The 12744-nt window shown below is 40.6% G+C and overlaps 1 protein-coding gene across 1 annotated transcript in view; it reads right to left on the bottom strand.

Moving 5' to 3' along the window:
* The window catches only part of si:ch211-236d3.4 (protein FAM107B), a 38106-nt gene extending 25653 nt beyond the window's left edge, over positions 1-12453 (bottom strand). The window contains exon 1 of the mRNA XM_041891630.2: positions 12092-12453. Within this exon, the coding sequence (XP_041747564.1) occupies positions 12092-12115 (24 nt within the window). The 5' untranslated portion in view covers positions 12116-12453. The remainder of the gene's footprint in view (positions 1-12091) is intronic.
* Between the last annotated feature and the right edge of the window lie 291 nt (positions 12454-12744).

The following is a 12744-nucleotide window of genomic DNA, read 5'->3' as shown; positions in this document are numbered from 1 at the left end:
GACATCCTTGGAGAGCTCTTTGGTCCTGGCCATGGTGGAGAGTTTGGAATCTGATTGATTGATTGCTTCTGTGGACAGGTGTCTTTTATACAGGTAGCAAGCTGAGATTAGGAGCACTCCCTTGAAGACTGTGCTCCTAATCTCAGCTCGTTACCTGTATAAAAGACACCTGGGAGCCAGAAATCTTTCTGATTGAGAGAAGGGGTCAAATACTTATTTCCCTCATTAAAATGCAAATCAATTTATAACATTTTTGACATGCGTTTTTCTGGATTTTGTTGTTGTTATTCTGTCTCTCACTGTTCAAATAAACCTACCATTAAAATGATAGACTGATCATTTCTTTGTCAGTGGGCAAACGTACAAAATCAGCAGGGGATCAAATACTTTTTTCCCTCACTGTAGTGTTCCCTATGGTTATAGAAGAGAGCTGAAGCACTGAACGTCAGACCCCAGTCCTTCCTGCCTTCCTTCCTACAGGTAATGGAACATTTGTTATTTTAATATTTCTCCAGTAGGTTTCTTCAAGGAGAAAGCACCCCACTTATGTCAAAGATAATAAAAAAACACTACAGTAAATACTACAGCAAACTACAGTCTGCAAAAACACTATAGTAAATACTACAGTATACCGCACTTCAGTCCGCAAAACACTACAGTGAACTATAGTATTCCTAACATAGTATACACTATAGTATTTTTTCATGTGGGATAGCCTAGCCAGCTGGCTAATCTTTTGAATACGGCGTAGTAAAAAAACGCAGCAACAACAGATATCATTAGCTAGCTAGATATGCTCAGCATGCTAGCTATCTACACTGACAGCATGTCAATACCCTACTTGTTGTTATTTCTCCACTCCACGTGGAAATCACCACAACGTTCCAACCCTCAATTCTTGAATATATATTAACAGCCTGTGTCATTGTTCAGAGGTGGAACCTAAACGAGAATATCCGCTCTAGGACAGGATTTACAGTTGCCCTCTGGTGGGGGCATTTAAGTAAGCATTTGCAGAGGGTCAGGAAAATATTGGTGTGTGGCTTACTCTTTAACTTTAATCTTGAGAGGCCTTTTTGGCTTTTGTTCAGTTTAAATAGCAAGTGCTTGTCTTCTGTCTCACAGTTATAAACATATACAGTACCAGTCAAAAGTTTGGACACACCTACTCATTCAATAGTTTTTCTTTATTTTTACAATTTTCTACATTGTAGGATAATAGTGAAGACGTCAACACTATGAAATAACACGTATGGAATCATGTAGTAACCAAAAAAGTGTTAAACAAATCAAAATATATTTTATATTTGAGATTCTTCAAATAGCCACCCTTTGCCTTGATGACAGCTTTGCACACTCTTGGCATTCTCTCAACCAGCTTCACCTGGAATGCTTTTCCAACAGTCTTGAAGGAGTTCCCACATATGCTGAGCACATGTTGGCTGCTTTTCCCTCACTCTGCGGTCCAACTCATCCCAAATAATCTCAATTGGGTTGAGGTCAGGGGATTGTGGAGGCCAAGTAATCTGATGCAGCATTCCATCACTCTCCTTCTTGGTAAAATAGCTCTTACACAGCCTGGAGGTGTGTTGGGTCATTGACCTGTTGAAAAACAAGTGATAGTCCCACTAAACCCAAACCAGATGGGATGGCGTATCGCTGCAGACTGCTGTGGTAGCCATGCTGGTTAAGTGTGCCTTGAATTCTAAATAAATGACTGACAGTGTCACCAGCAAAGCACCCCCACACCATAACACCACCTCCTCCATCCTTTACGGTGGGAACTACACATTCAGAGAACATCCGTTCACCCACACTGCATCTCATAAAGACACGGCGGTTGGAACCAAAAATCTCAAATTTGGACTCCAGACCAAAGGACAAATTTCCACCAGTCTAAGGTCCATTGCTCGTGTTTCTTGGCCCGAAGCAGGTCTCTTCTTATTATTGGTGTCCTTTAGTAGTGGTTTCTTTGCAGCAATTCGACCATGAAGGCCTGATTCACACAATCCCCTCTGAATGTTGAGATGTGTCTGTGACTTGAACTCTGTGAAGCATTTATTTGTGCTGCAATTTCTGAGGCTGGCAACTCGAAGGAACTTATCCTCTGCAGCAGAGGTAACTCTTGGTCTTCCATTCCTGTGGCGGTCCTCATGAGAGCCAGTTTCATCATAGCGCTTGATGGTTTTTGTGACTGCACTTGAAGAAACTTTCAAAGTTCTTGACATTTTCCGTATTGACTGACCTTCATGTCTTAAAGTAATGATGGACTGTCGTTTCTCTTTGCTTATTTGAGCTGTTCTTGCCATCATATGGACTTGTTATTTTACTAAATAGGGCTATCTTATGTATACCCCCCCCCTACCTTGTCACAACACAACTGATTGGCTCAAACGCATTAAGAAGGAAAGAAGTTCCACAAATTAACTTTTAACAAGGCACACCTGTTAATTGAAATGTATTCCAGGTGACTACCTCATGAAGCTGGTTGAGAGAATGCCAAGAGTGTGCAAAGCTCTCATCAAGGCAAAGGGTGATTATTTGAAGAATCTCAAATATAAAATGTATTTTAATTTGTTTAACACTTTTTTGGTTACTACATGATTCCATATGTGTTAGTTCATATTTTTGATGTTTTCACTATTATTCTACAATGTAAAAATAAAGAAAACCCTTGAATGAGTAGGTGTGTCCAAACTTTTGACTGGTAGTGTAGCTCATGAGACTTGGTTTTCAAGCATGGAGTCTGTCCTGCCCAGAGCTTGTTCTTTGGAGCATCTTGAACATTAGGGTGTTACAGTAAACCATTACATTACAGATTCTGAGTTTATTGTCGGTCTTAAGGGGTTTAGTCAGAAGTACTATCATTACCACCTCTGTGTGATTAATAAGTAAGCAGTACATCTGGTTTAGCATCGGGCCCACAAATCATCAACAAACTTAGCTAATGGATGTTTCCTTTTTCAATGTAGCCATCTACCTAATATACCCTACACTCAACCTCTCACTACAGCCATATCAATACAGATGTTAGACCTACCGTGCCTCACCTCAACCATGTCCTTATTTACTCCCAAAAACACTAAAGGAGAAGGGTATGACTGTTTACTCAAAGCTCCACAACTGGTCTAATGGTAGTTATGGAAAATAACAAAAAGAGTATTGAGTACATTTCAAAATAGGTTGTTCGTGTTTTCTTTTGTACCCCAGTGCACTCCAGTTCCATTGTGCATTCCCATTGGGCACACATGGGTTGAATCAACGTGGTTTCCACGTAATTTCAATTAAATTACGTTGAACCAACATAGAATAGATGTTGAATTGATGTCTGTGCCCAGTGGGTTGACTGTAAACTGTTTGGGGATTCAGAATGCTTTCCCTTTTTGAACACTCTTAGCACCTAATTGAACCAGCACTTTGAGGACAACCCCACCACCTTGTAGTCCCACCTTCGTCCACCATCTCTCTCTTCTTTCCCTGATTTAGACACTATTGGTGGCCACAGACAATAGTGACTAAAGAGCCCCTTCGAAGAGTCAGACAGTTGAACAGAAAAGCATTCCAAATAGCTGCATGGGTCTGTTCTTATGTCTGAAAGTTTAATTAAACAATGATGTAACAAATACCTACACAGATACTCTGGGTTTGTAGGTAACAGATGAATGGTTGCTAAGCAGAATTCTTACAGTGCTGTTCTATCAAATACACTGAACCAAAATATTACTTTTACTGAGTTACAGTTCATATAAGGAAATCAGTCAATTGAAATAAATTCATTAAGCCCTAATCTTTGGATTTCACATGACTGGGAATACAGATATGCATCTGTTGGTCACAGATACCTTTTTAAAAAAAGGTAGGGGCGTGGATCAGAAAACCAGTCAGTCCCTGGTGTGACCACCATTTACCTCATGCAACGCGACACATTTCCTTTGCATAGAGTTGATCAGGCTGTTGATTGTGGCCTGTGGAATGTTGTCCCACTCCTCTTCAATGGCTGTGCGAAGTTGCTAGATGTTGACGGGAACTGGAACACGCTGTCGTACTCGTTGATCCATAGCATCCCAAACATGCTCAATGGGTGACATGTCTGGTGAGTATGCAGGCCATGGAAGAACTAGGACATTTTCAGCTTCCAGGAATTGTGTGCAGATCCTTGCGACATGGGGCCCTGCATTATCATGCTGAAACATGAGGTGATGGTGGCGGATTAATCTCGTCACGGTATCTCTGTGCATTCAAATTGCCATCGATAAAATGTGTTCATTGTCCGTAGCTTATGCCTGCCCATACCATAACTCCACCGTCACCATGGGGCACTCTGCTCACAACTTTGACATCAGCAAACCACTAGCCCACAGGACGACATACACGTGGTCTGCGGTTGTGAGGCCGCTTGGACATAATGCCAAATTCTCTAAAATGACGTTGGAAGAGGCTTATGGTAGAGAAATAAACATTGAATTCTCTGGCAACAGCTCTGATGGACATTCCTGCAGTCAGTATGCGAATTGCATGCTCCATCAAAACTTGAGACATCTGTGGCATTGTGTTGTGTGACAAAACTGCACATTTTAGAGTGGCCTTTTATTGTAACCCAGCACAAGGTGGCAAAGGAGAAATACTCACTAACAAGGATGTAAACAAATTAGTGCACAACATTTGAGAGAAATAAGCTTTTTGTGCGTATGGGAAAAATTCAGGGATTTTTTATTTCAGCTCATGAAACATGGGACCAACACCATACATTGCTTAGCAATACAGTCTGAAAAAATATGTCAAGCTTTAGGGTAACTTTAGACCTGTGAGAAAACAAAACACTAATACTTTCTCTACGTGCCTGAGTCCATAACACCAGGTACTTCAACAGTTAAACTCTTTCTAAAGAGGTAGCCAGTATTTTTAGCCTGTCCGTTGGGTAATGTGGACAGGGATTTTCTCTGATTGCCTTAATCTGCCTCAATGGGTTTTTGGCACAAGACAGATTTAACTCTACTTGATGTCCCAGATAGTACTGCATGTTCCCTACTGCTATCAGTGCAGAAACTGAGAGCCATATCCAGGCTGCTCTCTCATTGTGGGTGCAGCCAAATAAAAGTACCTGGTGTTACATGCATCTCTTCCCCTCTATGACTAATAGGAGTTTAGTATGGTCAACCTGCCGGGCGGCAGGTAGCTTAGGGGGTAAGAGCGTTGTGCCAGTAACCGGAAGGTCGCTGGTTCTAATCCCCGAGCCGACTAGGTGAAAAATCTGTCGATGTGCCCTTAAGCAAGGCACTTAACCCTAATTGCTCCTGTAAGTCGCTCTGGATAAGAGCGTCTGCTAAATGGCGTAAATGTAATGTAAATGTAACCTGAGACAGTTTGATCAATCTACAGTGCCTTCAGAAAGTATTTTTCCACATTTTGTTGTGTTACAGCCAGAATTTAAAATGGATTAAATTTAGATTTTGTTGTCGCTGGCCTACACACAATACCCCATAATGTCAAAGTGGAATTATGTTTTCAAAAGTTTTACAAATGAATTAAAAACGAGAAGCTGAAATGTCTTGAGTCAACAAGTATTCAACCCCTTTGTTATGGCAAGCCAAAATAAGTTGCATGGACTCACTTTGTGCAATAATAGTGTTTAACATTCATTTTTAATGACTACCTCATCTCTGTACCCCACACATACAAGGTCCCTCAGTCGAGCAGTGAATTTCAAACACAGATTCAACCACAAGGACCAGGGATTTTTTCCAATGCCTCGCAAAGAAGGGCACCTATTGGTAGATGGGTACAAATTTAAAAAGAAGACATTGAATATCCCTTTGAGCATGGTGAAGGTATTAATTACACTTTGGATGGTGTATCAATACACCCAGTCACTACAAAGATACAGATGTCCTTCCTAACTCAGTTGCCGGAGAGGAAGGAAACCATTCAGGGATTTCACAATGAGGCCAATGGTGACTTTAAAACAGTTACAGAGTTTATTAATGGCTTTGATAGGAAAAGACTGAGGATGGATCAAAACATTGTAGTGACTCCACAACATTAACCTAATTGACAGAGTGAAAAGCTTGTACATGCATCCTGTTTGCAACAAGGCACTAAAGTAATACTGCAAAACATGTGGCAAAGCAAATAACGTTTTGTCCTGAATACAAAATGTTATGTTTGGGGCAAAGCCAATACAACACATTACTAAGTACCACTCTCCATATTTTCAAGCATAGTGGTGGCTGCATCATGTTATGGGTATGATTGTAACCGTTAAGGACTGGGGAATTTTTCAGGATAAAAAAAAAAAATGGAATGGAGCTAAGCACGGGCAAAATCCTGGAGGAAAACCTGTTCAGTCTGCTTTCCACCAGACACTGGGAGATGAATTCACCTTTCAGCAAGACAATAATCTAAAACACAAGGCCAAATCTACGCTGGAATGTTCCTGAGTGGGCGAGTTACAGTTTTGACTTAAATCTACTTCTAAAACTATGGCAAGAGCTGAAAATGGTTGTCTAGTATTGATCAACAACCTAATTTGACAGAGGTAGAAGAATTTTGAAAATAATAATGGGGAAATGTTGCACAATCCAGGTGTGGAAAGCTCTTAGAGACTTACCCATAAAGAGTCTGTAATCACTGCCAAAGGTGCTTCTACAAAGTATTGACTCAGGGCTGTGAATACTTACAGTACCAGTCAAAAGTTTGAACACACCTACTCATTCAAGGGTTTTTCTTTATTTTTACTATTTTCTACATTGTAGAATAATGGTGAAGACATCAAAACTATGAAATAACACATATGGAATCATGAGGGCGTAAATTCCCACGGGGGGCCAGTATGAAAAAATATAAAATATAATGTATGCACTCACTAACTGCTAAATGACTAAAATGTAAAATGTAATGTAGTAACCAAAAAAGTGTTAAACAAATCAAAATATATTTTTGATTTTAGATTCTTCAAAAGGCACTCGCATATCTGAGCTATCGTTTTTGCAGGTGCATGGTAACAGTTGAATAAGATGAGAAAAAAAGAAGAAACCCGCACACTGCTCTTGCTAGTATCACTGCTCTTTAATAAGCTTCACGTATCGGCCTCAAGGCCTTCATCAGAGCTTTTGTGAGTTTTTTAAATTAGCACCCTTATGTAGACATAGCCCCACCCACATCCATTCCACACATCGAATGGGGTTGGAGTCTAGGGAAAACAAGTAAGTGCTACCAAATATAACAATGTGCATTTAAAGAAATATTCTAATACAGTGTGTACATGAAACATATTAAACACGTCTACTAAACCACAATGAGGACATCGACCCACTAAGCAAGTTTTCATAAATCATTGGGTACAGCGCAAGAAAAACGTCAGAGTAATCTGAAATGGGGGCATTAATTCATATTCACAGTTACAACATAACACACATAGTCATTTCATCATTAAGACATTAAGGAAATAATGTCTGGAGGGTGATAATCCAAAAACATTCTCTTTTGCTCAGAGCATTATTTATATCACCTCCCCTGTCTGATATCTTAACTTTCTCTATGCCACAAAATCTAAAAGGTAGAAATGTCATGTTTTAGGTCATTAAAATGTACTGCGACTGGATAATCCCTGTCGTTTCTCCTGATTGACCTTTTATGTTCAGTAATTCTCTGTTTGAGAGAATGAGAGGTTTTACCTACATAACACAGCCCACATGGACATTTAATCATGTAGATAACATAGGTGGTGGAGCACATAATAATGTCATTTATTTGGAACCGTTTTCCTGTATGTAGGTGGCAGAAATATTCACACTTCATCATATTGTTGCACTGTGCGCAACCTCTGCATTTATAACTACCATTCGGAAGAGGGCGTAAAAGAGCCTGGCAGTTGGCATGGACCAATTTATCGCGTAAATTGCGACCTCTCCTATATACAATTCTTAAATTCAGCTGGCAAAGCTGGGTTCGATGATCTGTATACCACCCCTACCTTGTCAGAACACAACTGATTCGCTCAAACACATTAAGAAGGAAAGAAATTCCACAAATTAACTTTTAACAAGGCACATCTGTTAATTTAAATGCATTCCAGGTGACTACCTCATGAAGCTGGTTGAGAGAATGCCAAGAGGGTGCAAAGCTGTCATCAAGGCAAAGGGTGACTACTTTGAAGAATCTCAAATATAAAATATATTTTGATTTGTTGAACACTTTTTTGGTTACTACATGATTCCATATGTGTTGTTTCATAGTTTTGATGTTTTCACTATTATTCTACAATGTAGAAAATAGTAAAAATAAAGAAAAACCCATGAATGAGTAGGTGTGTCCAAACTTTTGACTGGTACTTTACGTAAATTAAATATTTCTGTATTTCATTTTCAATAAATTAGCAAAAATGTCTAAAAACATGTTTTCACTTTGTCATTATGGGGTTTTGTGTGTAGATGGGTGAGAAAAAACTATTTAATCAATTTTGAAATAAGGCTGTAACACAACAACATTTGGAATAAGTCAATGGATACTAATGCTTTCTGAAGGCACTATTTACCCTTTAAGAGAGCCTTCGATCTCCACTGAGTTGGGTAGATCTGCTTTTTGGTTTTTTCCACCTTACGTGTGGAATGATCTACAATACACATTACAATTAGAGGAATTGCTGCATTTTAGACAGTTAGGGGACTTTTTTTTACTGAAGAATGTGTACATTTGTTATGATGTTTTGCTTTTTGTGTACTGCTGTGTATAATGTGTATTTTGATGTGTATATGAATGTGTACTTTAATGTGTTTATTGTATTTTTATGTGTATTGTGGTGCTATACAGGGCTCATCTGGAAAAGAAAACTTGGTCTCAGCATTGACTCCCTGTCAAAATAATGTACACAAATAAAGAATTCCTAGCCATCCAATGAGAAATAATTGGGAGAGAGCAAAACAAAAGGATTAGACTGAATTAATCATGTTACAGCTGGTTGTCTACTGAACTGTATTCTGTTACATAACCCGTTAAATAATAAGGAACATTGTTTAAAAAATTAATTAGAGCATAATTTCCTAATTATAACACCCCCTTAGCTTCTGTAAAGAGGCACGCAATACTGAGTGAGTATGTTTCTTAATGCCTCACTTATAACGTTGTTTACAAAAATGCTTGCTACATTTGGGCCATAACACCCGAACATCCATGGGGGTAATTCTGATTGGGATTTTGTAGTTAAAATGGTGGTGATGTTGGGCAAGGTTGAGTTACAGTCACACTGTGTTGAGATCTGTGAATGTTATGGAGTAAATATTCTAGTCTTATGAAGGTTGTATTTCATCACAGTATAAGACTATTTGTATGTGGTTTGTGTACCTTTTTCCCTTACTTGGTGACAATGGTATGGTAAACATAGCTATGCAAAAAAATCTGCAGCAAACTGCAGTGAATCTAGATTAATGAATGAATGGCACCTGCAGGTGTCTGGTGTAGGTGATATTGTCATGTGTTTCTCTTTTGACAAACTTCCTAACCTTTTCACTATTAATTTCCCTGCTCTTTCACATGAACACATGTTGACTCCAGGTTGGCTTCACCATAGCACATAAATAGATACTCTATGAATTAGAGTCAGACATATGCCCATTAATCTGACTCGGCCATAAATTCCCCTCAGATATGACACAGGCCCCTCGGGTGATGAGAGGACACATGCATCCCATAATGCTCTAGTAACACTCTGGGAACCCCAGCTGTCAGCGGTCATTCGCTGGCTTCATGGTAACACAACCTGATCCACACCCTCAAACAGGCGCGTCCCACCCCATAGCTCAAATGTTTGTGAATGCACCCTGTGCATACTCTATTGGACATGGTCTGCTTGCTCAATGGCAAACAATGAAGTTCCCTAGTTAATCAGAAATCTCTAGAGTATTTGCGGAATTTATATTCTCTATGCATGCCTTCATGCCCAGCATTATGCACAGTTACATTCATGCATGGCTGTGTGACGGTAAACAATGGAAAGGTCAAGGTTGCTAATCCTGTCATTCAAACAGCTAATATCACACATTTCAAGGCTGACTAGTAAAAGTTGCTTATGTTCTGTGTTATGTTCAGCCAAGTGATTCAATTAATTTGTTAGTCTGTAAAGTCCACAGTTACTATACTGAATAAAGTATTATTGTAAACAAACACAGGTATTTCTGTCTATTCTAAGTCATTAAAGAGATTGTCTGTAAAAGGTGTTTTGGTTCTTAATAATGAGTCTTCAAATAAATAATGTGTTCAGCAAATTATATACCATAGCTTTAGTTACAAGTAGTAGTCTAGCACAAAGGCCCACTCATTTGACTCCCCCTCATACCTTCCCTACACCCTCAACAGGTAAATCAATAAATAAGCAACCAAACATACAGTGGGGAGAACAAGTATTTGATACACTGCCGATTTTGCAGGTTTTCCTACTTACAAAGCATGTAGAGGTCTGTAATATTTATCATAGGTACACTTCAACTGTGAGAGATGGAATCTAAAACAAAAATCCAGAAAATCACATTGTATGATTTTTAAGTAATTAATTTGCATTTTATTGCATGACATAAGTATTTGATACATCAGAAAAGCAGAACTTAATATTTGGTACAGAAACCTTTGTTTGTAATTACAGAGATCATACGTTTCCTGTAGGTCTTGACCAGGTTTGCACACACTGCAGCAGGGATTTGGGCCCACTCCTCCATACAGACATTCTCCAGATCTTTCAGGTTTCGGGGCTGTCGCTGGGCAATACGGACTATCAGCTCCCTCCAAAGATTTTCTATTGGGTTCAGGTCTGGAGACTGGCTAGGCCACTCCAGGACCTTGAGATGCTTCTTACGGAGCCACTCCTTAGTTGCCCTGGCTGTGTGTTTCAGGTCGTTGTCATGCTGGAAGACCCAGCCACAACCCATCTTCAATGCTCTTACTGAGGGAAGGAGGTTGTTGGCCAAGATCTCGTGATACATGGCCCCATCCATCCTCCCCTCAATACAGTGCAGTCGTCCTGTCCCCTTTGAAGAAAAGCATCCCCCAAAAATGATGTTTCCACCTCCATGCTTCATGGTTGGGATGGTGTTCTTGGGGTTGTACTCATCCTTCTTCTTCCTCCAAACATGGCGAGTGGAGTTTAGACCAAAAAGCTCTATTTTTGTCTCATCAGACCACATGACCTTCTCCCATTCCTCCTCTGGATCATCCAGATGGTCATTGGCAAACTTCAGACAGGCCTGGACATGCGCTGGCTTGAGCAGGGGGACCTTGCATGCGCTGCAGGATTTTAATCCATGACGGCGTAGTGTGTTACTAATGGTTTTCTTTGAGACTGTGGTCCCAGCTCTCTTCAGGTCATTGACCAGGTCCTGCCATGTAGTTCTGGGCTGATCCCTCACCTTCCTCATGATCATTGATGCCCCACGAGGTGAAATCTTGCATGGAGCCCCAGACCGAGGGTGATTGACCATCATCTTGAACTTCTTCTATTTTCTAATAATTGCGCCAACAGTTGTTGCCTTCTCACCAAGCTGCTTGCCTATTGTCCTGTAGCCCATCCAAGCCTTGTGCAGGTCTACAATTTTATCCCTGATGTCCTTACACAGCTCTCTGGTCTTGGCCATTTTTGAGAGGTTGGAGTCTGTTTGATTGAGTGTGTGGACAGGTGTCTTTCATACAGGTAACAAGTTCAAACAGGTGCGGATAATACAGGTAATGAGTGGAGAACAGGAGGGCTTCTTAAAGAAAAACGAACAGGTCTGTGAGAGCCGGAATTCTTACTGGTTGGTAGGTGATCAAATACTTATGTCATGCAATAAAATGCAAATTAATTACTTAAAAATCATACAATGTGATTTTCTGGATTTTTTTTTTTTTTTTTTTGATTCCGTCTCTCACAGTTGAAGTGTACCTATGATAAATATTACAGACCTCTACATGCTTTGTAAGTAGGAAAACCTGCAAAATCGGCAGTGTATCAAATACTTGTTTTCCCCACTGTATCTAGGGTTAGTTAACAAGATGTATTGAGGCAGTATACATATTAACAGTGTAGAAGAGCAACTTCAGCCCATCTTAGAAGAGGAAGCCCACTTACTTTCTTTGAATAAGATGCCCCCATGCTCCTGCATGTAGAGGTCTGCTTACTCTGTATGCCCGGTCAGGTGTGGCTCCTTTGGGTCTCCCTCACCACAGCTCTCCCTACGTCCCTCTACTCCTCCAGGCAGGGCCAGGCTCCAGGCTCTCCCTCAGCTCAGATCTGCTCTGTCCACCCTGACTGCCTGCTCCAGGGAGGGGGCAGATGGATGGGAGAGAAGAGAAGCAACAGACAAGGCTAGTTCACAAGGTGCTCCTCAAGACTGGCTGGTTTGGCTGGTTGAGGAGGGATCCATAACTCCACAAATCAAACCTCAACTATTGCAAGGTCATGCTATGAGTCAGATTACGTTTAAAGAGAGGGAGAGTAAGAAAGAGAAGACTGGGTAGTGTGAGAGAGAGAGAGAGAGAGAGAGAGAGAGAGAGAGAGAGAGAGAGAGAGAGAGAGAGAGAGAAGTGTGTGTACTGTATGTGTGTGAGTGAGCACCTGTCTGAGCATGGCCATTGTACAAGAGCGGACCCTTCTCAGCCACCTGTTGCTGGCTGACTCCCCACTCTTAGCGGACTTAAGGACAGTAGGGGGGATTATGCTAATTGGGCCTGACAGCGCAGGAACCCAGGGAAAAAGCACACTGTGGGACAGAAGCTCCAGCC

Source organism: Coregonus clupeaformis, chromosome 12 (genome assembly GCF_020615455.1).
Source record: "Coregonus clupeaformis isolate EN_2021a chromosome 12, ASM2061545v1, whole genome shotgun sequence".
Taxonomy (NCBI): Eukaryota; Metazoa; Chordata; class Actinopteri; order Salmoniformes; family Salmonidae; genus Coregonus; species Coregonus clupeaformis.
Note: the sequence above shows the minus strand (reverse complement) of the source record. Positions and strands in the feature narration are given on the sequence as shown.